Source organism: Phacochoerus africanus, chromosome X, assembly GCF_016906955.1.
Source record: "Phacochoerus africanus isolate WHEZ1 chromosome X, ROS_Pafr_v1, whole genome shotgun sequence".
Lineage (NCBI taxonomy): Eukaryota > Metazoa > Chordata > Mammalia > Artiodactyla > Suidae > Phacochoerus > Phacochoerus africanus.
In genome coordinates, this window is record NC_062560.1 from 91731192 (window position 1) to 91757039 (window position 25848).

The 25848-nt window shown below is 37.6% G+C and overlaps 1 protein-coding gene across 1 annotated transcript in view; it reads right to left on the bottom strand.

Moving 5' to 3' along the window:
• The window catches only part of NUP62CL (nucleoporin 62 C-terminal like), an 84953-nt gene that overhangs the window by 38430 nt on the left and 20675 nt on the right, over positions 1 to 25848 (bottom strand). The window contains exons 5-7 of the mRNA XM_047764240.1: positions 13349 to 13453; positions 11177 to 11275; positions 5952 to 6108 (exon numbers count right to left, since the gene is read on the bottom strand). Of these exons, the coding sequence (XP_047620196.1) occupies positions 5952 to 6108; positions 11177 to 11275; positions 13349 to 13453 (361 nt within the window). The remainder of the gene's footprint in view (positions 1 to 5951; positions 6109 to 11176; positions 11276 to 13348; positions 13454 to 25848) is intronic.

The following is a 25848-nucleotide window of genomic DNA, read 5'->3' on the forward strand; positions in this document are numbered from 1 at the left end:
CAAATACCATATGATATCACTTATATCTGGAATCTAATATAAGGCACAAATGAACCTTTCCACAGAAAAGAAAATCATGGACTTGGAGAACAGACTTGTGGTTGCCAAGAGGGAAGGGGAGGGAGTGGGAGGGACTGGGTGCTTGGGGTAAATAGATGCAGAATGTTGCCTTTGGGATGGATTAGCAATGGCATCCTGCTGTGTAGCACTGGGAACTCTGCCTAGTCACTTATGATGGAACACGTAATGTGAGAAAAAAGAATGTATACATGTACGTGTAACTGAGTCACCATGCTGTATGGTAGAAAAAAATATATATATAAATAAATGATAAAAAAATAAAAAAGACTCTTCACAACATTCAAAAAAAAAAAAAACAGAGAAGACAGAATGAGATTGAAAAAGTATTCTGAAAAATGAAGGTTGAAAAATTCCCAAAGTTGGCAAAAGATTTAAACCAACAGACTCAAGAAGCTGAGCAAACCCCAAAGAGAATAACTCAAAGAAATCCACACTAAGACATATAATATTTAAATTTCTGAAAGCTGAAAATAAATTTAAAAAATTTGAAAGCAGCCAGAGAGAAACAACACATTCCTTAAAAGGGAACACTAATTCGAATGAAGGCAGACTTCTCGTCTTAAACCATGGAGGCCAGAAAGCAAGTGTCACAACATTTTTAAAGCACTGAAAGAAAGAAAAAAACCTGTTGGCCACAACTGTTACATTTGGTGAAAAATCCTTAAGAAATGAAGGGAAAATAAAGACTATGCAAAGTAAACTTAAGAGAATTTGTTGCTGTCAAACATACCCTAGAAGATTGGCTAAACAGAAAGCAATTGAATAGAAGAATGCATGAAATTTCATAAAGGAAAGAACATCTAAATATTTGAAAAAAGGTAAATATAACAGGCTATTCTATTCCTCAGGAGTTTCATAAATCGTATTTGATGGTTGAAGCAAAAAGTATAAAACCACAGAATGTGGTGTTCAATATACATAGAGGAAGTACCTGAAATAGGGATACTTAAAAGATAAGAAGCATAAAGGGAACTAAATGGGAGTAAAGTTTCTACACTTCCCCCAAAGTGGTAAAATGTCAATATGCCTAGATGGTTTTAAGTTACATATGTATACTCCAATACCTAGAGCAACCAATAAGAGAATACACAAAGCAATATACTCAAAAACATTATAAACAGAACAAGATAGAACCCTAAAAAAATGTCTAAATAACTCAGAGGAACATTAAAAAAAGTGAAACAGAAAAACAAAAAACAGAGGTAATGAACGAAAGATAAAATGGCAGGCATAAACCCTAACATATCAGTAATTACCTTAAATGTAAATGTGATAAATATACCAACTAACAGACATAGAGAAATTGGCAGAATGGATAACAATTATGATCCATCAATATGCTGTGTACAAGAATGAAACTCACTTCAAATGCAAGGACACATGTTGAATGTAAAAGGATGAAAAAAGATACACATGCAAGATTATTTTTTTAAATAAATGGCTATATTAATATCAGATAAAGTTGATTTCAGAGTAAAGAAAATTACCAAAGAGGGACATTACATAATGATAAAAGAATTGAAGCACCAGGAAGGCTAACAGCCTTAAATATGTACCAACCAAATAGCAAGGCCTCAAAATACATTAAGTGAGACTGATAGAGCTAAAAAGAAATAGACAAATCTACAATTACAGTTGGGAACTTCAAAAAGCCACTCTCCACAAGTGAAAAGAAGCACTAGAGAGCAGCAAGGATACAGAACTGAAAATACAGAGAAGCAACAGAATCTAATTGACATATACAGAACACTCCACCCAAAAGCAGAAAACACAATTTTCAGGTGCTCATGGAACACTCACCAAGAAAGACCATATCCTAACCCATAAAACAAATTGAAACAAATGTAAAAGAACTGAAATCATATAGAACATGTTCTCCAACCATAATGGACCCAAACTAGAAATCAATACAGAAAGAAAACAAGAAAATCTCCAAATACTTGGATATTAACACGGTTCTAAATAATCTATCAGTGGATGAGGAATTCGTAAAGGAAAATTTTTAACTACATAGGACTGAATGAAAATGAAAATACAGCATGATAGAATATGCATATACAGCTAACACAGTGCTAAGGATATTTGTAGCACTAAATGCTTTAGGTTACAAAAGAGAAATGTCTCAAATCTTTAATCTAAGTTCAGAGCTCAAGAAACAAGGAGCAAAATAAAACCAATGCAATCAGAAGGCAAGGAATAATAAAGAGCAGATAACAATGACATTGAAAATGAAAATAACAGAATAATCAGTGAAACAGAAGCTACTTCTTTGGGAAAAGATTAATAAAATTGATAAAAGAAAGGTACAAATCACCAATATTAGAAATGAAACAGGAGTTCCCGTCGTGGTGCAGTGGTTAGCGAATCCGACTAGGAACCATGAGGTTGCGGGTTCGATCCCTGGCCTTGCTCAGTGGGTTAGCAATCCGGCGTCGCCGTGAGCTGTGGTGTAGGTTGCAGACACGGCTTGGATCCCGTGTTGCTGTGGCTCTGGCATAGGCCAGTGGCTGCAGCTCTGATTCGACCCCTAGCCTGGGAACCTCCATGTGCCATAGGAGCAGCCCAAAGAAATGGCAAAAAGACAAAAAAAAAATGAGATTAAAAAAAAAAGAAATGAAACAGGGGACTATGCCTATAGTTATTAAAAGGATAAAAGGGATATGAACAACTTTATACTCATAAATTCCACAACTTAAAAGAAACAGACCAATCTTTGATTATAAGGCTAGTATCATCTAGATATCAAAATCAAAGACAGAATTTAAAAAAGAAAGGAAAAAAACCCTACAGTCCAATATCTCTCATGAACTTAGATACAAAAGCCCACAAACAAAATACTAGCAAACTGAATAAAAAAATGTATAAAAAGTACATCAGGATCAAGTAGGATTTATTCCACATATGCAAGGCTAGTTCAACATTCGAAAATCATAATCAATGTAATTCACCATATCATGAAGCTAAAGAAAAATCTTAAAATATCACATCGACTGTGGTAGAAAAAGCATTTGACACAAATATGTCCAGTTGATCTTTGACAAAGGTGCAAAAGCCCTTCAATGAAGGAAATTATCCTTGCAACAAATGATGCTGAAAAAATTGGACATCTATAGACAACAAGAATGAACTTCAATAGAAAACTCACACCTTACACAAAAGTTAACTCAAAGTGGATCACAACCTTAAATGTAAAAATGTGAAACTATAAAACTTTTAGAAAAAAATTAGAAGAAAATCTTTGGAAGCTAGTATTAGGCAGAGAGTTCTTTTTTTTTAATTTATTTTTTTTCCCACTGTACAGCAAGGGGATCAAGTTATCCTTACATGTATACATTTTTCCCCCACCCTTTGTTCTGTTGCAATATGAGTATCTAAACATAGTTCTCAATGCTACCCAGCAGGATCTCCTTGTAAATCTATTCTAAGTTGTGTCTGATAAGCCCAAGCTCCCGATCACTCCCACTCCCTCCCTCTCCCATCAGGCAGCCACAAGTCTATTCTCCAAGTCCATGATTTCTTTTCTGTGGAGATGTTCATTTGTGCTGGATATTAGATTCCAAATATAAGTGACATCATATGGTATTTGTCTTTGTCTTTCTGACTCATTTCACTCAGTATAAGAGTCTCTAGTTCCATCCATGTTGCTGCAAATGGCATTATGTCATTCTTTTTGATGGCTGAGTAGTATTCCACTGTGTATCTATGCCACCTCTTCCGAATCCAATCATCTGTCGATGGACATTTGGGTTGTTTCCATGTCCTGGCTATTGTGAATAGTGCTGCAATGAACATGTGGGTGCATGTGTCTCTTTTAAGTAGAGTTTTGTCCAGATATATGCCCAAGAGTGGGATTGCAGGGTCATATGGAAGTTCTATGTATAGATTTCTAGGGTATCTCCAAACTGTTCTCCATAGTGGCTGTACCAGTATACATTCCCACCAACAGTGCAGGAGGGTTCCCTTTTCTCCACAGCCCCTCCAGCACTTGTTATTTGTTCTTAAACTTGACACTAAAAGCACAATTCACTAAAAGGAAAACTGATAAATTAAACCTCATCAATTAAAAGTCTTGTTTGGTGAAATACCATTTAAAAGATAAAAAGCCAAATTATAGAGTTAGAGAAAATATTCACAGACCACACACCTGACAAAGAGTAGGTATCTAGAATACATACAACTCTCAAAACTTATTTTAAAAAATTCAAGTAGAAAATGGACAAAAGACATGAACAGACCCTTCACTAAAGAGAATATGCAGATGGCAGATAAACACATGAAAAGATGTTCAATATCATTAGTAATCAGGGACATGCAAAGTAAAACCACAATGAGATATCACTTCACATCTACTAGAAGGGCTAAAATAAAAAACAGTGACAATATCAAATCCTGGAAAGAATATGAATAAGATGGATCTCTCATACATTGCTAGTGGGTATGTAAAACGGCACAGCTGCTCTGGAAAAGAATACGGCAGTTTCCAAAAAAAAAAATAAGCTTGCAACTACCATACCATCCAGAAACTTTATAATACCTGGGCATTTAACTCAGAGAAATGAGATATATGTTTATCAAAAACCTGTAGACAAATATTCATAGCAGCCTTATTTATAGTAGCTCCAAATGTCCTAGATGTCCATTAACAAGAAAATGCTTAAACAAACAATGGTGCATCCACGATATCATAGAATACTATTCAGAAATAAAAAAGAGCAAACTATTGATGCACATGACAACCTTATCTCAAGAAATTATGCCTAGTGGGAAAAAAAAGTCCCTGAAGATCACATACTGTATGATTCCATTTGTATAGTATTTCTTTACGTGTCAAGATACAGAAATGGAGGAGTTCCTGTCTTGGCTGAGCAGTAACAAACCCAATTAGTATACATGAGGACGTGGGTTTGATCTCTGTCCTCACTCAGTGGATTAAGGATCTGGCATTGCCATGAGCTCTGTTGTAGGTCACAGACATGGCTTGGATCCCACATTGCTGGGGCTGTGGTGTAGGCCTGCAGCTACAGCTCCAATTCAACCCCTAGCCTGGGAACTTCCATATACCACAGGTGCGCCCCCCCCCCCCCAAAAAAAGACAAAAAAAAGATATAGAAATGGAAAACAGAGTAACTGTTGTCCAGGTTCAGGAAAAGGAGAGGAAGGTACCAAGTGTGGATATAAAAGGAAAACAGACAGAGTCCTTGTGAGAATGGAACTGTTCAATATCTTGACTGTATTAAGATCAATATCTTGGATGTGATATCGTACTACAGTATCACAAGATGTCATTATTGGGGAAAACTAGGTTAAGTACAGAGAGAATTTTTTGTATTATTTCTTAGAAGTAAACACTAATCTACAATTATATCAAAATTAAAAGTTTAAAAAAACAAATAATTAGAGAGATTCGTGGCATAGACTGTAAGAATAGAGGCTCTAGAGCTCAACTGCCTGATTTTTAATCCTGGCTCAACAATTACCAAGTCTGTGACTAGAGGCAGAGTATAAAATCTCTTTGTGCTCCAGTTTCCTCATCCATGCAATGAGAACAAAAATAGTACCTATCTCATAATGTTATTGTAAGGATTAAATGATATAATGTTTGTGAAGCCCTATCACATTGCTAAACATACAGTAATTACACAAGAAATGTTACTTATTTTTAGCAATAGTAATAATCGAATTATAATAGTATTCAGAAGACAAAGGTATTCTAGTTGTTCAACTTCCTAAGCAACAGAAATCCTTTCTCCAGTTGCTCCTCAATCTGAGTCATTTACCTTACTTTCAAACACTATTCTAAGGATATACAAGCAAATCATGCCTTCTAGGTGATAATTAAAACTCACAAATTTTCAAATAAATAGGCTTACTTAACAGTCGAAGTAAAAGGTATAGAAGTAATGCCGACTGGAACAGTGTTATCAATCCCAGCTGATGTCAGTGGTTTTATGTTCAAGGTAAATCCACTGGTGATGGTAGTGGTGGTAGTGGTGGTGACAGTGGTGGTAGTGGTAGTTGATGTTGTAGCTGGAAAATAAAGTATATAACTCAGCAATAAATAAGAAACTTTTTAATTTAGTCCTTGATCATTCAGGATTAAAAACTACGAAAGCGTTTTTTTTTTTTTTTTAAATGTCAATTTGAACTCCAAATTGTATGGAATTTTAACTCGATGTTGCTATAACACATGGCAGGCTAGGTATCTGGATTCAGGTTCACGCTAAAAACTTAAAATCCTGGCTAAATCTTTCAAAAAGTAAAATTGGTAGCCTAACCACACCTTTAGCCATTAAAGAAACTGAATCAATCCTGAAAACTCTTCCTATAAAGAAACTCCAGACCCAGATGATCTCACTGGTAAGTTCTACTCAACTTTCAAGGAAAAAAATAATTGGAATCTTACACAAAATCTCTGTACATTTATATCTTTGCATACTTACATGAATATGTAATTCCTAGGAATGAAATTGCTAGATCAAAGAAAGGGTCAATCTACAACCCTCTCAATTGAAAGTGCCTGTTTCTCTACACTATAGCCCATAGCAGGCATACATCTTTGCCAGTATTACAGTCAAAGGCCTCTCAAAGCTCTATCTACAGCCCAGACCTCTTTCCTATGTCTTTTTCTATTATATCCCTACTAGAATGTGCTGTCTTCTGCAGATGAAATTCTCAATATACATCGTGGACCTAACTAAAACTCTTCCTTCCCCATGTTTATTGCCCACTTCTCTTCAACTCATAGTTATCTCTTGGTTTTCTGAACTTCTATAGCACTTTTGGTTCTTTCTCACACAGTGAGAACTTAAAAAAAGCAATTGCACATAAAGTTGTGGCTGGTAGGGACTGGAAATGTTTTCCTTCTTTTTGGTTTCCTGCATTTTCAAATGCTGCTTCTATAACAAAAAAAATGCTATAAACATATATAACAACATGTATACAATTATTTCTTTTACATTAGCCTTGCTTTCTCAATTGGCAATATTTTCAAGTTAATTGCAACCTTAGATAAATACATATGTCATGCTGCTGGCCAACATGTACTGCCTATTCTTAGGGAAACTGGCCTGCTTTGCTCCTACTGAGGGATTAGGTTCAGACACCCATTCTTAATTTCAGTAACTTTTTCTTTTGATCCTGGTTCACAGTTGATTGGGACAAAGGTGGGCATCTGAAGTATAGAAGGCCATCCCATATGTTACTGGCAGCCTATGAGAGGATCTGGCACAAAAAGCTCTAGCTGAGGAATTCCCTAGTGGCCTAATGGATTAAGGATCCAGTGTTGTCACTGCTGTGGCTCAGGTCACTGCTGTGGCTTCCACATGTCACAGGCATGACCGATAAATTAATTTATCAAAATAAAAATAAAGGAGTTCCCGTCGTGGTGCAGTGGTTAACAAATCTGACTAGGAACCATGAGATTGCAGGTTCAATCCCTGGCCTTGCTCAGTGGGTTAAGGATCTGGCGTTGCTGTGAGCTGTGGTGTAGGTCGCAGATGCGGCTCGGATCCCACGTTGCTGTGGCTCTGGTGTAGGCCAGCGGCTATAGCTCCGATTAGACACCTAGCCTGGGAGCCTCCATATGCCGCAGGAGTGGCCCTAGAAAAGGCAGAAAGACAAAAATAAAAAAATTAAAAAAAATTAAAAAGCTCTAGCTGAACAAGGATAAAATGGGTCAGAATCTCATTTTTTTAAAATTTAGAACTATGGAAAGTATCAGACAAGAGATAGAAACATAGAAATATTTCCAGAAATATGGAAAGAATCAGACTCAAAGCAGAAATTTGGAATCAGACTACAGGCAGAGGAAGTTAATATGAAGAGGAGAAACATGAAGCAGAATTAAGGAAGCAAGTCAAAATTAAGAATAAGCTAAAACAGTAAGGCAGAAAAAGAGGTAAAGAAACCAAAAGAAAGTTAAAAAAAAAAGAAATAGACAAAAGGAGACTAGCTGAGTTATGTTTATACAACATTACATTCAGAGGTCCCTAAAAATGACTTTAAACCAACTTTTAAATGCCAATTTCTCAGGGAGTTTCTGTCGTGGCTCAGTGGAAATGAATCTGCCTAGCATCCATGATGACGTAGGTTCGATCTCTGGCCTCACTCAGTGGGTTAAGGATCAAAAGTTGCCATGAGCTGTAGTGTAGGTCACAGATGTGGCTCGGATCTGGTGTTGCTGTGGCTGTGGCTGGAAGCTACAGCTCTGATTCGACCCCTAGCCTGGGAACCTTCGTATGCTGCAGTGCAGCCCTAAAATAAATAAATAAATAAATAAATAAATAAATAAATAAATAAATAAATAAATAAATAAATAAATAAATAAATAAATAAATAAATAAATAAATAAATAAATAAATAAATAAATAAATAAATAAATAAATAAATAAATAAATAAATAAATAAATAAATAAATAAATAAATAAATAAATAAATAAATAAATAAATAAATAAATAAATAAATAAATAAATAAATAAATAAATAAATAAATTCCAATTTCCGTAGGTTCAGTGCCACGATAATACATGTGTTAGATTTCCACAAGATGCCATTTCTCTTTTGGCCACAAAGATCCTTACAATTCCCCCCTTCTCTGTGTTAGCTTTTGTTGAGAGTGGAGTGAGCACCACGAGGGAAGACCATGCCCAATCACAAAGGATCCCTGGAGTCACTAACACCCAAAACACCGGAGAGATTAGATCCCACGTGGCATTCTTAACAGTCATATGGCATCACGTTCTTCATCTGAGAATAAAAAAATTTATCTGAAGAGTTCTTTCCCCAGAAATGCTGAAAATTAATGACACTGTAAAGACCCCCCTTTACTGATTAATTCTTTCAAACATGTGTAACTACTATATTCAAGACAGAAAAACGGAAAAACAACGAAGAAAAAAACCAAGTCATTCTTGTAAAAGAGCTATCTTTACCCAAAGAAGATTTTTTTTTAAAGTCTGCATTTCCTGACATGGACAGATGTCCAAAGATAATATATACTTAAGAGAAAACAGCAAATTCTAAGATTATGTGTGTGTATCCCATTTTTTAAAAACACGTAAGTTTAACATATTTTTTGTATACGTTTGGAAAAAAGGCTGGAAAGACAAATAGCAAACTGTTCTCTCCAGATGGAATGATAGATGTATTTATGTGTGTGAGGTTCACGTGTGTATGGTTTCTCCTTACATGTGTGTATTCACGTGTGTACGGTTTTCATAATTTTTTTTTTAAAAAGCAACTACCATCACCACCTCTAAAGAAACATATTTACAGACAAATGAACACCTCTCCAAAGATTCTGTGTGATACTTTCAGGAAATTAATATCTGTCAGCCTAAACACAAGGAATCTTGAGTCATAAAAAAATGGTATGATTATTTCAATACTTTATATAGTATTTATCTTTGTTTCTTATTTTATATTATTTTTAAAGGTATAAATTAGTTCTGGCATAAGAGACAATACTCAAATAACAATAATATTTCAATTAATACCAAAGGAAGCAATGGATTTGAGAACGAAGGTTCTATCACGGTCTGATTTTGCAAGTTACAACTTTGGTCCAAACTAAATACAGTCAACTCTAGGTTATCTGTGTAGTAAAAGGGAAGCAGAGTTATATAAATAATAGAAAATAATTGCATGCCAAATTTGGATTTACATTTAAATAAATCTCATTCTGATGATCTTAAAAATCATTCCATAAAATAGTGAAACCATCCTTTAAAAGAAGCTACTAGACAATTTTCCTATCCTGTCTCTGATCAACAACTGTGTATCTTACTCCATACTAGGAATGGACATCAATACTTTCTCAGACTCATACAAAAGATGAGATTGATAACAAGCAAGCTTCTCTTAAAACTTGCTAGTGTTACTTAGGGTAAAGAATAATCCCAAGTGGCTATAAAGTTATAGATACGGTACCTGAAAACTGCCTTATAAGGCTGATTTGTGAGATGAAGAAATGAGCAAGTAAATACACTTGGGGAGAAGGAAAGGTGAGTGGGGAGAAAAAAACAACTCTGGGTTGGGGTATGGAGTTGAGACCTGTTGATGGGGAGGTGGGTAAGTACATAAGGTTGTGGTGGATGGAATGAGCTAGTTGCAAAGGTACCAGTTTGCAGGAAGGAATGTGAGGACTTAGATAGAGAGGGAGGGAGGGAGTTATGGTAGTCACCAAAGAGCCTGCAAATTCATATTTCAAAGACTCAACCCACAACTGAAAGAATCAATTTTTTGTTCAGCATTTTATAAGGGAAACTATGTGTTATATATATATATTTTTTTTTCTTTGCTAATATGGTCACTATAGTTCTCAAGCCATACCCTTCATCATGTTCATAGGTTGGCTAGTTAGTCAAGTACACAGTAGGAACTCAGTTAAACGTGGGTGATGCAAAAGATGGTGTACATCTCTGTTTAGGAATAATTATTCTAAACTTAAAAGAGCTTGACTTTTAGTTTATACCAGGTTTGAAGAAAGATTCATTTCAGCCCTAAGTAAACTTTTTAAAGAAAAAAAACAAATGAGACTTCCTTAAAGTGGAGTCTGACTTAAATGGTGGTTTAAGTAGCAACTGACCTCTAACCACCCAGCTGCTCACAATAGCTAAAAGGCAATGGGTAACCAAGTTTTCTTTAACCTACCACCTAACTAGCACCTAACCAGCAGAAACAAATTTAGGATATGTCTATACAAACTCTTATAATCAGTTTTCGGAGAGGATTAACTTTAATACAGGTCAAACCTTAAATTAACTTTTAGAGAATAAAACTCTATGAATCCCAATGCACTAGGTGACTTTAAATGGTATGATCAATACTAAAAATCTTTAAGTTTCAAAGTTGACAAGATTTGATAGCAGCTTTGATTATAGTCGCCTCAAAGAAGTAATATCAATGATATTAACTATCACATTCTACTCTTTGGCCATCGTCAATATTGATGTACCTATTGGATACTCTGATGGGAGATGATCAAAACCTAATTAGACAGTCCTACGAGCTAAGGAATACAACCTACTTATTGCTTGTTATGCAGTAGATTTCCAAGGAGCATCCAAACACATTCCAGTAATTCTAAAATCTTACTAGATGCAACAGGCATTGCTCCACCGGCTCCAGGGAATTTTAATCCAAATCCCAAAGTTGTACCACCAAGTGTTCCAGTCGAAGTTGTTGAGGAACCAACTGCAGAGAACAACATAATATTACCTATTACTCTTTTAATCAAAAACAGTGAAAATTTCATATAGAGCCATTTTCATCTGAAAGGTCCTTTAGTAACTTTGGCTAAACTTCAGATAACTATGGTCAATCCATTTATATGAAAAGTCCAAAAAAAAAAAAACACAGAGACAGAAAATAGATTAGTAGCTGTCTGAGGCTAGGATATCTTATGGGGGTGATAAAAATGTTCTAGAACTGAATTATAGTGATAGTTTCACAATTCAATAAACTTATTTAAGAAAATCACTGAATTAGGAGTTCCCATCATGGCTCAGTGGAAACAAATCCGACTAGTATCTATGAGGACACAGGTTGGATCCCTGGCCTCACTCAGTGGGCTAAGGATCCAGCTTTGTTGTGAGCTGTGGTGTAGGTCGAAGATGAGGCTCGGATTCCAAGTTGCTGTGGCTGTGGTGTAGGCCGGCAGCCACAGCTCCCATTTGACCCCTAGCCTGGGAACCTCCATATGCCATGGGTGCAGCCCTAAAAGACCAAAAAAAAAAAAAAATCACTGAATTATATAATTAAAATAAGTAAATTTTATGACATGTAAATTATACCTCATTAAAGTTAACTTAAAAATACTGAGGTCAAGATTTCTTTTCATTTTGTAGGCAAGGACATCAAAGAGAGGAAGGAAAAAAAAGCCTGCCAAAGGCCACAAGTCAAGCCTTTGATTAAAAATGGAATTCATTCAATAGTTTTAACTCCCAACCTCAGACATGGTCATTTTCACAAATCTGTTATACTTGAGAAGGCTAATGCTTACATATATCAAAATGTTTCCAGAATCTCAGTTATGTCTCAAGATTGTAACTGTCTCTACTTGGAAGTAAATACAACTCCACAATGGTAATCAGCAATTTCAACTAACATTCAGCTATGCCAACTGCACAAGAGGATGGGAATGGTAGGCCACCATTCTGCATGCTTGACTTGGCATCAGCCATTCCCGGTAAGTTTTATTCGGAGGAATGGTGACAGTCTCACAATAACAGGGCTTTGGGAGAACCAGATTACTGCTAGGATTACAATAATGAAATCTAATGATAAATATCATGGCACTGTTGAAAGGGCTCAAGAGCACAAGCTGCTTATACGGACCTGTCAGAAAGAACTGCCTAAAGATACATAACAGAATTCAATATCCTCAACATCTGCTATTACTCTACTAATGGAAGATGTGTAGCAAAGAAGTTGAGGTTACAAGATAGTTAATGTTCTGCTTCTCATTTCAAAGCACCCAGATGTTCATCTTCAAGGGCAAAGAACAGGAGACATCATATAGTGTCAATTAAAGCTCAAAACTACAGCTGGTCCTTTTGTCATGTAACACTTCTGATAGGTAAAATTGAAGGACCACAAACTTGGTCTATATAGAAGAATAAAACCCATCAAGGCTCCAACATTTATTTCCCATTGTATCTTTTTTTTTTTTTTTTTGGTCTTTTTAGGGCTGCACTCGCAGCATATGGAGTTTCTCAGGCTAGGAGTTGAATCGGAGCTGTAGTTGCTACACCACAGCCACAGCAACACTGCATCTGAGCCATGTCTGCAACCTACACCACAGCTCACGGCAACACCGGATCCTTAGCTCACTGAGAGAGGCCAGGGATCAAACCCGAATCCTTATGGATGCTAGTCAGGTTCATTAACCACTGTGCCACGACAGGAACTCCTCCCATTGTATCTTATTCACATGGATAATAAGACTTCTTCCCTTCAGACATACTTGGCAAATCTCCCACTCTTCCTACTCCCATTAGCTTCAAGTTGTTTCAAAACATTACGATGTTAATGAATAATATGCTTAAAATTATCACATTAAGCTGTAATAATCATGTTAATATAAAATTCACAGCAAAAGCCATGACAATTAGGTTCTTAAGCAAAGCTACTATTGATATGAGCAGTTATAGATGGGATCAAGCATAATAATTTATGAGATGTAGGAAATCCATAGCTTATACTGGCAAGATGAGTTAAGTAGCCTGACGTGAAATAATGGTATTTTCGTTGCAACCAGTAACTTACATGAGATCCCAGTAGCAGCAGTGGAGGATGAAGCATTTGAAAATGAGGTAAACAGCATGGTGCTTGACCTAGTAGTGGCAACAGCAGTAGATGCTGGATCCAAACCTAAATTTAATTGACAAACAGACAACTATGTCAGTAAAAAGAATTTTAACAAGTAAAACACCATTATAACAGATTTCACTTATATGGAAAAACAAAAAAAGCAAGAAAAATCAAGTGCCCTGATATTTAATAAATACGACATAGTAAAAGCCTGATTAAAAAAAACAATTCATTGGTACTGCTTAGTACAGCCAGCCTCCTAGCGCCATCATAAGAAATTCTACTTGACTAAAAAAGTAAGCAACATAGGACGGGGATCCACTTCCAGAATTGTGATATATATATATATATATAAACCAGTTATGATAAATATAATAATAATAATATAATAATATATAATAGTATTATACATAATATTATTATATATAATGATATCATATAATATAATAATAATATATATATTTAAATTGAAATCTCTGGAAATTGTCCTGAAGGTATACCCCAAATAAATTCAAGAAAATCTGCTAAAATTCAGTATTACCCATGAGAGTTCTGTGGCATAAACAAAATGTACTCTGTTCCTTCTTTCCATCGCCTTGCTAACCTTGAGAGAAGCTACACTCTAGGCAGGAGCAGCCAAGAAGCCTGGACTCCCTCTTCCCTCAGCTCCCAACCAAGGAATACAGTATCTCTTTAGAAGGAGAAGCAGCCAGCATTTCTCATCACCTCCCATACGTAATTAAAGGGCTGTACAATCAGCACCTAGTGAGTACCTGATGAGTACAGCCAGCGGTTAGGGGGGCTTCTTTCCTTCAGTCAGCCCCCACTCATAGGGCAGAGGCTCTACACCAGGCGCAGTAGGCTGAAAATGCTAGAGCCCCAGTAATCACTCTGATTGCTTTGTCCTAGCTCCCTCGCAGGGCTGAGGTTGAATGCCCGAAGAGATAAGCAAGAAGAACAGAGGCAACTGTCACTGCCCAGCACCCAAAGCATTGGTTCAAAGATTTTACCCAGGGATAAAGGGAGCATATAAGAACAGAGAGTTCCCAAGCTATGCAGCTATGTCCAAAAGAACTGACTTTATCTGAAAAAGAATGAGAGGAAGTTTAAGCCAAAGGACTCTCTCTCAAAAAAAAAAAAAAAATAGAGGTTTTGGTGGTAAACAATTAACAGGAAGTAAGTAGCTTCATGGGAGCAGTAATTTAGGCTGCAGGCCAGCTAGGTTAGCAGAGATAACCAAGGAAAGAGAAGGCTGAAGAGCTCTCCTGAGGATCAGAAGAATTAAGTGCTGATACATGCTACACCACGGATAAATCCTGAAAGTATTATGCTAAATGAAAGAAGCTAGACACAGAAGGCCACATGTTCTATGATTCCATTAATATGAAATGCCCAGAATAGGCAAATCCATAAAGAGAAAGTATATTAGTGGCTGCCAGGAGCTAGGAGGAGGGGGTAGTATGGAGGGACTGCTAAAGGCAACAGGATTTCTTTGGGGGGCTATGAAAATGGTCTGGAATTACATAGTGAGGACAGCTGCACACCTTGAATACGTTTTTTTTTAAATACTGAAATTTACACTTTAAAAGGGTGACGTTTAAGATATGAATGATATTTAAAAACCACGTGTTCCTCTCAGTAGAAGCAGAAACGGCATTTGAGAAAATCCAAAACCCTTTCATGAGGAAAACACTCAACAAACTAGAAAGAGAAAGAAACTTCCTCAACATGATAAAGGGCATTCATGAAAAACCCACAGCTAACATGCTTACATGAATACTTTCCCACTGCCATCAAAAACAAAAAAAGAGGATGTCTGCTCTTGTCACTTCAACAACACATTGGAAGTTTTAGCCAGGGCAATCAGGCAAGAAAATGAATAAAGGACACTCGATTGAAAAGGAAGAAGTAAAATTATCTCTATTAACAGATGACATGATCATGAATACAGAAAATTCTAAGGGATCCATAAAAGATCTATTAGAACAAAACAAATTCTGTGAGTTCCCATCGTGGCTCAGCGAAAATGAATCCGACTAGGAACCATGAGGTTTTGAGTTCGATCCCTGGACTCGCTCAGTGGGTTAAGGATCTGGCGTTGCCGTGAGCTGTGGTGTAGGTCACAGACGCAGCTCGGATCCTGAGTTGCTGTGGCTGTGGTGTAGGCCGTCAGCTACAACTCTGATTTGACCCCTAGCCTGGGAATCTCCATATGCTGCGGGTGCGGCCCTAAAAAGACAAACGACAAAAAAAAAAAAATCTGCAAAGTTGCAGGCTAGAAGATCAATATAAAAATAAATTAAAATTCTCTACATAAGCAATGAACAATCCAAAAATGAAATTAAGAATATAATTCCACTTACTATTGTTCGAAAGGAATCAAATAGTTAAGAACAAATCTAACAAAAGAAGTGCAAGGCTTGTATCCAGAAAACACAAGACATTATTGAAAGAAATTAAAAATACCCTAAATAAATGGAAAGACCTCATGTTCTTGGATCAGAAAATTTTATATTGTTAAAATGGTATGGAAGACAGAAAAGTGGTCCCCAAAGATGGCCACAGCCAAATACCCAGATTCTGTGAATATGATATCTTACTTGACAAAAGAGACTTTACAGATGAGATCAAGGTTAACTAACTTGATATGTGGAAATTATCCTAGATTATCCAGGTAAGCAAAACCTAAGGATATGAAATCCTTAAAAGTAAATATTCTTTCTAGGCTGTGGTCAGAGGAAGACAAGAACTATAAAAGACTGGTCAGAAACATTCAAAGTTGTTGATACAAATAGCCATTCAACACTTGAAATCATAATCAATGTCCCTAGTCATTAGGGAATTGGAAAACAAAACCACAATGAGAAACTACTTCATATGTACCAAAATGACTATAATCAAAAAGACAGATAATTTCAAGTGTTGGCAAAGATATGGAGAAATTGGAAACCTCATGCAACGCTGAGGGGAATATAATACAGCATAATCTCTTTAGAAAACCTTATGGCCCTTCTTCAAAGTGTTAAACATAAAACTACCATATGACCCAGTAATTCCACTCCTAGGTATACAAACAAAAGAAATAATATATACCCAAACTAAAACATGTACACGAATGTTCACTGCAGCATAATTCCTAACAGAAAAAGGTGGAAGGAAAACATCCAAATGAATATCAATTAATGAATGGATGAATCAAATGGGATACATTAATACAATGGAATTTTATTTGGCCATCAAAAGGAAGAGGAGTACTGATACATACTAAAACATGGATGAGCTTTGAAAACATTAAGCTAAGTAAAAGAAGCTAATCACAAAATACCATATATGTATATGATTCTATTTATACGAAATGTCCAGAACAGAGAAATCTACAGAGACAGAAAGCAGATTTATGGTTGCCAAAACTGGGGTGAGGAGAGAATGGACGGTGACAGTTAATGGGTATGCAGTTTCTTAATTGGTTGATGAAAATGTTCTAAAATCGACTTGGGTGATGGCTGCACAACTATAGTAAAAACCAATTAATTATACACTTTAAATGGGTAAATTGCATGATATGGGAAATATACAATAATGAGTCTACGAAAAATATTTTAAAATAGAAGTCTGGAATAAAGTTTCAGAAAACAGATTACCTGGCCTCTTTAAAATTTAAAATAGGAGTTCCTGGAGTTCCCGTCGTGGCTCAGTGGTTAACAAATCCAACTAGGAACCAGGGGGTGGCCGGTTCGATCCCTGACCTCGCTCAGTGGGTTAAATGAGCTGTGGTGGAGGTGGCAGATGTGACTCAGATCTGGCGTTGCTGTGGCTGTGGTGTAGGCTGGCGGCTCCAGCTCTGATTAGACCCCTATCCTGGGAACCTCCATATGCCGCAGGTGCGGCCCTAAAAAGACAAAAAAATAAATAAAATTTAAAATAAAAACTATAAAAGAAATAAGGCTATACGAAATTAAGTACATAAAGACACATATAAGATTAATAGGTTAACTGAAAACAAAGTTTAGCCTTAAAAGTTTATCTCTTCACGGCACAATGTAGTAAATGCTCAATAAATGTTTCTGCTGAATTAAACCAACTTTTTCCAGATTCCAATAGATAATGACAGATATTCTTCTTCCTTTTCAAAAGGAAAAAGTGCTTGACAAGTAACTGCATCTGAATCTATTGCCACCTGCATACAGCTGTGAACAATTCATGGCAATATATGATGCTAGACTCTGAAAAACATCTAAGGACATTAGGGGTGGAGGGGATAGGTCCTGGGAAAGAATTGGGAACATTACCACGTATCTCCAACTATTTAAAATGTGTATCATGAGGGAGTTCCCGTCATGGCTCAGTGGTTAACGAACCCGACTAGTCTCCAAGAGGACACAGCTCGATCCCTGGCCTTGCTCCATGGGTTAAGGATCCGGTGTTGCTGTGAGCTGTGGTGTAGGTCACAGACACGGCTCAGATCCTACATTGCTATGGCTGTGATATAGGCCAGCAGCTACAGCTCTGATTCAACCCCTAGACTGGGAATCTCCATATGCCATGGGTGTGGCCCTAAAAAAAGACAAAGGACCAAAAAAAAAAAAATTAAAAGGTATATCATGGAATATCCCTATGTTTCATTTAAGAGAAGCACCAATAGATAACCAAATACAGCAAAGGTATTTTAATATTTATAATTCACTATCTACCAGCGAGACTAAATTTTCATCATGGGTTTAATGGCTACTGTAATTTTTTTATTCAAAATTGTCTACTCAGGAGTTCCCATCGTAGCTCAGCGGAAACGAATCTGACTAAGAACCACGAGGTTTCGGATTCGATCCCTGTCCTTGCTCAGTGAGTTAAGGACCTGGCATTGCCGTGAACTGTGGTATAGGTCGCAGATGTGGCTCGGATCCGTGTGGCTGTGGCTGTGGTGGAGGCCGGCAGCTGTAGCTCTGATCCAACCCCTAGCCTGGGAACCTCCATTTGCCATGGGTGTGGCCCTAAAAAGCAAATAAATAAAAATAAGAAAGTTGCAATTCTCACTTAAAATTAAAAAAAAATTGTCTACTCACATCATCTGCCCATTTTCTCATTGGAGTACAGTCTCCTCAGCATTGATTTTTTTTTTTTTTTTTTTTTGCTTTTTAGGGCTACACCTGCAGCATATGCAAGTTCTCAGGTGAATTGGAGCTGTAGCCGAGGGCCTATGCCACAGCCACAGCAACTCAGGATCTGAGCCGCATGCAACCTATACCACAGTTCCTAGCCACCTATAGCCCAGCCACAGCAACGCCCGATCCTTACCCACTGTGGGATGCCAGGGATCAAACCTGCAACCTCATGGTTCCTAGTCAGCTTCATTTCGGTTGCACCACAACAGGAACTCCTCTTACAAATTTTCAGTAAAAATGTATATCAAGGCTATTTAGTCAAATACTGCAAATATTTCCCCAACCTTAGTCTGTTATTTACTTTTTAAATTTTGTTTGTATTTTTTTATGTAATCAAATCTTTCCATTATTTTCTCCTTTGTGGTTTATGTGTCTATATCATGTTTCAAAATTCCCTCTTAAATATATAGAAGGTGTTCAACTTTACTTTTAGGGGAAATCACAAATCATAACTACACTGAGAGCAATTTTACTAATAGATGGGTTGGGGAGGGAAACTAGGAGTTCCCATTGTGGCTCAGCGGGTTAACTAGCATCCATGAGGATGCTGGTTCAATCCCTGGTCTTGCTCAATGGGTTAAGGATCCAATGCTATAGGTCGCAGATGTGGCTTGGATCTGGTGTTGCTGTGGCTGGGGCGTAGGCCGGCTCTGATTCGACCCCTAGCCTGGGAACTTCCATACGCTGAGGTGCGGCCTTAAAAAAGAAAAAAAAAAAACAAACAAAAACCTAGTAACACATTCTGTTAAGGACACTGGGAAGAAATGGGTAGGCTCCAAGATTTCTAATGGGATGTATATTGGGATAACGACTATGGAAAACAAGTGGCTAATGTCTTAAAAATGATAAATGGGAGTTCCCGTCGTGGCGCAGTGGTGAACGAATCCGACTAGGAACCATGAGGTTGCGCGTTCAGTCCCTGCCCTTGCTCAGTGGGTTAATGATCCGGCATTGCCGTGAGCTGTGGTGTAGGTTGCAGACGCCGCTCGGATCCCGCGTTGCTTTGGCTCTGGCGTAGGCCGGTGGCTACGGCTCCGATTCGACCCCTAGCCTGGGAACCTCCATATGCCAAGGGAGCGGCCCAAGAAATGGCAAAAAGACAAAAAAATAAAAAAATTTTAAAAAAATAAAAATGATAAATGCATCTCTCTTTTGAATACTTCTTCAAGTATACTTCCAGTAATACTTCTTCTGGAAATTCATCCACAAAGATGTACTTATACACCTGTAAAATGACATGTTAAATGATATCCATTGCACCGCTGTTTGTATTAGCAAAAGAGGAAACAACCCAAACACCCATCAGCAAGGCACTAGACAATAATTTATAGCATATCTATATGCCATGGTATTCTGTGATGCTATAAAAAATACGAGGAAGCTCTCCATATACTGATTCATGTGAAAAGAACTACAAAATCTTTGAAATAAGTGCATAAAAAGTTGTAAGTTTAAAAAGTAAGGTATAGACTAGTGTGTAGATTATACTATCATTCATATTTAAAAAGGTAGAGGGCTAAGAATATATATATTTGTATTTGCTAGCAAACCCATGAAGAAACTCTGGAAGGATACATACAATGACAGTGGTTAGCTGAACCAAGGGGGCGGGGGAGGGAGGAGGGAGTAATACAGGGTAGATGGGGGCCAGCTTACCTGTTTATACTATTTTACAGTCTTATTTTTGAACCCATTTGACTGACTATATTATATATTTTTAAATTATACTTAAGTAATTGTTCCTCTCTCCAACCCAAGGAATATTATTTACCTATTTTCGTATTCACCCATGCTTTTTAAATATTTATGGTTTCATTTTCTACCTTTAATTCACCTAGTATTTCTTTCAGTTAATCTTTTTAGGCAAAACATAATCCCTTTCCCCCTAAATCACCCAGCTAGCCAGCTAGTGAAATTTATTTATTCACTACTCCATCCTCTCTCTCCAGATTGGAAATGTCATCTTCATAAGCCCAGGTTTGTTCCTGTACTTTAAAATTTTTTCACTGATTTTTCTTTCTATCCCTGCTCCATAAGAGAGTTTCAATTACTGAAGCACTAGAATTCATTTATTTTTAAGTGAAATATTTTTAACTTACAGTTAGAGAATAAACTTATATTTTCATGTATTTTTCTACAAGTACTCTACCATTCCTTTCCTTAAAAAAACAAAAGACATGACTAGTCTCATGCCTTTAGCTCCCATTTATTTATTTATTGTCTTTTTGCCTCCAGCAGCATATGGAGGTTCCCAGGCCAGGGGTCTAATCAGAGCTGTAGCTGTTGGCCTACACCACAGCCACAGCCACAGCCACACCGGATCCTAGCCACATCTGCGACCTACACCACGGCTCATGGCAATGCTGGATCCTTAACCCACTGAGTGAGGCCAGGGATCGAACCTGAAACCTCATGGTTCCTAGACGGATTTGTTAACCACTGAGCCACGACAGGAACTCCAAACCCCCATTTAAACTTTAGAATCTTGTGAAGTCCCTCCTTTTCCTTCCCCCAAAGATTCCCACTGTGGTTTTACAAGAATTACATTAAATGTGTAGGTTAATTTGGAGCTAAATGACATTCTTATACTATTGAGCCTATGTATTCTTCATTTATTCTGACTTCTTTTACATTCCTCAGTAAAATTTTGTGGTTACCTTCCTATAGGTCATGCACATTTTTAAAGTTCATTTCTAAGCATTTCATACTTCTGGTGGAAATCATTAATGGGAACTTCCTCCATTATATTTCCCAATTACTATTGTTTAAACATGGGAAAGCTATTGACTTTTGCATTATTTATTTTGTAACTGGTCACATTACTGAAACATCTTCACGAGCACTAATTAAATTTACTGTTGATTTATGCCCATATCTTAAAATCTTGATCATCTGTCTCAGATACTGGCATAATTTCAGGGGCCTGATCTAAAAATCACATACCCAGAGGTAACTAAGGAAGCAAATGCCATTTAACATGATTTGCTTTTAGGCTAAAGGAATCTTACTCTTAAATAAGGAAGGGTTTAAAAGACAAAGTCTCATTTTCCTAATTATAGGACTAGAGCAGGGTTTTTCAACATTGCACTACTGACATTTGGGGACAGATAATTCTTTGCGTAGATAATGAAACCTCCATTAAAACCCTTAAATGGAGGGGTTTGGAGAGCTTCTAGGTTGGCAAGCACATGGAGATACTAAGAGGGCAACATGCATGGAGAAGACTTGGAAGAGCTGGGCTGCTCCCCCATACTTTACCCTATGTATCTCTTCTATTTGGCTCTCCCTAAATTGTATCATTTATAACGAACTGGGAATTGGGAGCCACATGTTTCCCAGAATCCTGCGAGCTATTCAAGCAAATCAACCAACTTAGGGAGGGAGGGATTATGGGAACCCTCAGTTTATAGCCAGTTGGTCAGAAATACAGGTGACACCTGAAGTAGGGGTCAGTCTTGAGGAATTGTACCCTTACCCTGTGGGGTCTGTGCTAGCTCCAGGTGGTAGGCATCATAACTGAATTGTAGGACACCCAGAAGGTGTCTGGAGAGTTGGCGAATTGGTTGGTGTGGAAAGAACCTCCATATATCTGGTGTCAGAAGTGTTATGTGTCAAAGACAACAAAATTTTCTTTTATGTGCCCTGAAAAGTATTTAGCAGCATCCCTGAACTCTACCCCCAGATGCCAGTAACACTTACCCAGTCTGGACAACCAAAAATGTCTCCAGATACTGCCAAATACTGTCTAGGAGAAAGGGCAAAAATTGCCTCCAGCTGAAAACCACTGGACTAGAAATAGGGTTCCATATCATAATTTTCTCCATCTAGTGCTCTAAGGATAACAAAGTCAGCCTAATTCCTTAATGTTTAGGAACATAGGGAAATGTCAACTATCTTAAACTGTTGGCCCTAGAAAATAGGCAGGATTTTTTTTTTAACAGAATGGGGGAATGTGGCTACATACTACAAGATAGTGGGGCCTGCTATAATAACAAAATGGTGATACTAGAAGAAGAAAGAACAGATCAATAAAAGAGAATAGGAAATCCAGAAGCAGAACCAAGCATATAAAATAATTTGGTGTAGGAGAAAGGCAAACTCTCAAATCAATAAGGGAAGAATTTAATGAAATACAATGGTTTAACTCACTAATCATTTAGGGGGGGGAAAAGATTCCTAAAAAAAATAATAGAATTCTAAAAAATGTTCAAGTAATCAATAGACAGTCAGAAAATTCCTAAAAATATAAACTATAAAAGAACAAAAAGAATTAAGAATCTTAAGATGAAAAAGGTCTATACAAATAAGTCCACAGAGAGAAACTCATAGGAGATTTGACAACATAAAAATTAAAATCTTAAGGATTTCCATTTCTAGGAAAATCTATTTTTCCCTATTATTCTCGCTACATACAGTTAAAACCTCTGGACAATACAAAACGCTGAAAGGTGGAAAGAAGAAGGCAAACTAGCTGAGACCCAAGGAACATTATGGTAATGAGTTCCACAGGTTTTCTTTTTGCCTTGTATTTCCCAGGCTTGGAGTTAAAGAGGCTGGCCAGCCAGAAACACCAATGGATATATACCAAACCAAACAAAACCCAACAAAAGCCTGCAATCTAGACAAAAGACAAAGAAAAGGGCAGACCAACAAGACAGAAAACTTTTAGATGATAACCACCATACTATAACTAAACATCACAGGAAAAAAAACGTGGTCCCACTCCTCACCTATACCAGAGAACAACAGCAAGTGAGGAGCCTAAACTTCCACCTTCCTGAGGCTCATATGAGGTGTCCCAGTACCCTAGTCAGATGGTAACTGAGAAGATCAAGTAGGGAGTCAGGATGTTATCCCTGCCAGCAGTTAATGAACCATACCTTCCCATTGCCAGTGGAAACCACATCAGAAGCAGGAACTCCCACCCCCGTCCAGCAGTAACAAGGAGACTCTTGCCCTGGGTAGCAATGGAGACCAACTGGGGAAAATGAAGTTCTACTCCCACATAACAGTAAACAAGGTGACACCCTTCTTTCCTATGCAAGAGAAATGTCAAATAAAGCCAGCTAAAACAAAAGCCTTGAATTTGATTTAGAGTCTCATAATACAATATGAAAAGAATGTGACTGGGTCACTTTTCTGTACAGCAGATATTGGCACAACATTATAAATCCACTATACTTTAATTTTTTATAAAGTTAAAAAAAATTTAAAGGAAAATGTCCAGGAAGTTCCCGTCGTGGCTCAGCGCAAACGAATCCAAGTAGGAACCATGAGGTAGCAGTTCGATCCCTGGCCTCGCTCAGCGGGTTAAGGATCCAGTGTTACTGTGAGCTGTGGTGTAGGTCACAGATGCGGCTCAGATCCTGCGTTGCTGTGGCTGTGGCATATGCCGGCAGCCATAACTCCAATTAGACCCCTGGCCTGGGAACCTCCATATGCCATGGGTGCGGCCCTAAAAAGACAAAAGACAAAAAAAAAAAAAAAAAGCCAAAGAAAGGGAAAATGTCCAGGCTTCAATTAAAAAAAAATCACTCATCCTACCAAGAACCAGAAAGATCTCAAACTGAATTTAAAAAGACATTATCAAGATAACAGAAACATTAGAATTATCTGACGACTATTTTAAAGCATCCATGTTAAATGCATCAAAATGAAATTATAAACACATCTCAAACACATGAAAAAATAGCTTAGCAAAAAAAAAAAGAGAGAGAGAAAGAAAAGAAGTTAAAATCTCTACAAAGAAACAGAGGATATAAAGAAGAACCAAGAAGAAATCTGAGATAACCAGATAACCAATAACCAAAATGCAAAGCTAAGTGAAAGGACTCAGCAGCAGAATGGAGGGGATAGAGACAAGAAACAATGAACATGACGACACAATAATAGGAATCATACCAAGACACTTAATAATTAAACTTCTGAAAACTAAAGACAAAGAAATATTGAAAGTAGCGAGAGGAGTCGCATTGTGGCTCAGCGGGTGAAGAACCGGGAATAGTCTCCGTGAGGGTGCCGGTCCAATCCCTGACCTCACTCAGTGGATTAAGAATCTGATATTGCTACAAGCTGAGGTGCAAAGGTCGCAGACACGGCTGGGATCTGGCAATGCTGTGGCATAGGCCAGCAGCTGCAGCTCCGATTCGGCCCCTAGCCTGAGAACTCCAATATGCCGCAGGTGTGGCCCTAAAAAGAAAAAATAAATAAAATGGAAGTGTTTGCTTAAAAAAAAAAAAAGAAGAAGAACACGAGAAAAAGGCACTGCCACAAGCTGCAGCATAGATTGCAGATGTAATCTGGCATTGCTGTGGCTGTGGCTGTGCTCTGCAGCTATAGCTCTGATTTGACCCCTAGCCTGGGAACTTCCATATGTCACAGATGTGGCTGTAAAAAGAAAAAAAGAAAGTAGCAAGGAAAAACTGGCATCTGACCTATAGTGGAAAAATTATTTTAAGGACAAATAGTTAACACAAACTGAGGTCCATCCAGACCATGGAATACTATGCAGCAATAAAACAAACAACTGACACACACAACAATGTGGCTCATTACAGAGAAATATACTGAGTGAAAAAAGCCATTCCCAAAAGATTATAAACTTTTTTTTTTGTCTTTTTGCCTTTTCTAGGGCCGCACCCGAGGCATATGGAGGTTCCCAGGCTAGGAGTCTAATTGGAGCTGTAGTTGCCAAGCCTACGCCAGAGCCACAGCAATGCAGGATTTGAGCTGTGTCTGCAACCTACACCACGGCTCATGGCAATGCCAGATCCTTAACCCACTGAGCAAGGGCAGGGATCGAACCCGCAACCTCATGGTTCTTAGTCGGATTTGTTACCCACTGAGCCACGATGGGAACTCCCTATAAACATTTTTTTAATTCATCTTTTTTTTTTTGCTTTTTTTGCTTTTTTTGCTTTTTAGGGCTGCACTCGTGGCATATGGAGGTTCCCAGGCTAGGGGTCGAATCAGGGCTGTAGCTGCTGGCCTACACCACAGCCACAGCAATGCAGGATCTGAGCCACATCTGTGACCTATACCACAGCCCACGGCAATGCCGGATCTCCAACCCACGGATTGAGGCCAGGGATTGAATCCGAAACCTCATGGTTCCTAGACAGATTCGTTTCTGCTGCGCCACAATGGGAACTCCTATAAAACTTTTTTAAGTGACAAAATTATAACAATAGAGAACAGATCAATGGTTTCCAGAGTTAAATATAGTGTGGGAGTAGAAGAGAAGTAGGTGTGCAATGAAAGGGCAAAATGAGGGATGCAGTGGTGAGAGAATTATTC